The sequence below is a fragment of the Calidris pugnax genome, unplaced genomic scaffold (assembly GCF_001431845.1).
Source record: "Calidris pugnax isolate Ruff unplaced genomic scaffold, ASM143184v1 scaffold103, whole genome shotgun sequence".
Taxonomy (NCBI): domain Eukaryota; kingdom Metazoa; phylum Chordata; class Aves; order Charadriiformes; family Scolopacidae; genus Calidris; species Calidris pugnax.
The window spans coordinates 3,166,038-3,167,303 of NW_015090990.1; the positions used below are offsets into that span (position 1 = coordinate 3,166,038).

The following is a 1,266-nucleotide window of genomic DNA, read 5'->3' on the forward strand; positions in this document are numbered from 1 at the left end:
TTGCCCAGGCCCTTTCTTTCCCACTGTCTCTCCCTAGCATCATTTGAGGGAAAGGTGGTGGTGGTGGGGGGCTCTGCTGGTCTGTGAAGGTTCGTCCCTCGCCTTGTAGGCAAGAATAAAGAGCAGGACCCGGGTGAGAGTGGCCAAATTCAGCAAACACCCCACCACCCCCCGATCCTCCCTGTGCCCCTTGTCCTCTGGGCTCACCCCGCTGGGCCCTGCCGCTTCCCCCCCTCCCTAAAGCAGAGTGCTGAGGGGCTGGGACAGCATCGGTGGTCGCAGCACCCCCGCCCCGGCGGGGAGCACCGGGGGAGCCCCCCCCCCCCCCATCTCTGAAGGTCACGTCGGGGCGGCCGCCGCCCGTCAGCGCCGCACCGGGTTCTGGGGCAAGCCGCCGCCGCCACCGCCGCCGGCCGGTAGTCGCCCCCCGGGCTCCCCGCGCCGGGTGGTGGTGCAGGCGTCCACCGGCGAGCTGCTGCGCTGCTTGGGGGACTTCGTGTGCCGCCGCTGCTACCGGCTGAAGGAGCTGAGCCCCGGCGAGCTCATCTCCTGGTTCCGCAGCGTGGACCGCTCGCTGCTGCTGCAGGGCTGGCAGGACCAGGGCTTCATCACCCCGGCCAACCTGGTCTTCGTCTACCTGCTGTGCCGGGAAGCGCTGCGGGGAGAAGACATCGGGAGCCAGGCCGAGCTGCAGGCCGCCTTCCTCACCTGCCTCTATCTCGCCTACTCCTACATGGGCAACGAGATCTCCTACCCGCTCAAGCCCTTCCTGGTGGAGGGCGACAAGGGGCGCTTCTGGGAGCGCTGCCTGGGCATCATCCAGCGCCTCAGCGCCAAGATGCTGCGAATCAACGCGGACCCGCACTACTTCACGCAACTCTTCCAGGACCTCAAGAGCGAGGGCGAGGGCGGAGACGGGTCCAAGCACTGGACGATCAGCCTGGATCGCTAGGGAGGTACCGAGACCCCCCCCCGGCGCCGGGGGCGGAAGGGGCCGCGCACCGAGGGGCGGGGGAGGCGAAGGACTGCCTGATCCCCCCCACCCCGCTCCCCCCGCATCCTCCTCGCCTTCTCCCCTCCACGGAGACGCTGCCTGGACCCTCCATGCTCCGGATCCGGCCGCTCTCCCCCTTCCCCTTCCGACCCCAGCTGGGGGCTGCGCTCCGGGACACCGAGACGGCGGAGAAGACCAGGGCGGGTGGGGTGGGGGGGTGCGTGTGTGTGGTGTGTCCCCTCCCTCCACCCCCAACCCCCCCGCGCGATGAG

The 1,266-nt window shown here is 69.8% G+C and overlaps 1 protein-coding gene across 1 annotated transcript in view; it reads left to right on the forward strand.

The window, feature by feature from the left end:
- Window positions 1-1,260, forward strand: part of CDK5R2 (cyclin-dependent kinase 5, regulatory subunit 2 (p39)) — a 10,733-nt gene extending 9,473 nt beyond the window's left edge. The window contains exon 2 of the mRNA XM_014954116.1: window positions 247-1,260. Coding sequence (XP_014809602.1) covers window positions 247-952 — 706 coding nt within the window. The 3' untranslated portion in view covers window positions 953-1,260. The remainder of the gene's footprint in view (window positions 1-246) is intronic.
- The last annotated feature ends 6 nt before the right edge of the window (window positions 1,261-1,266 follow it).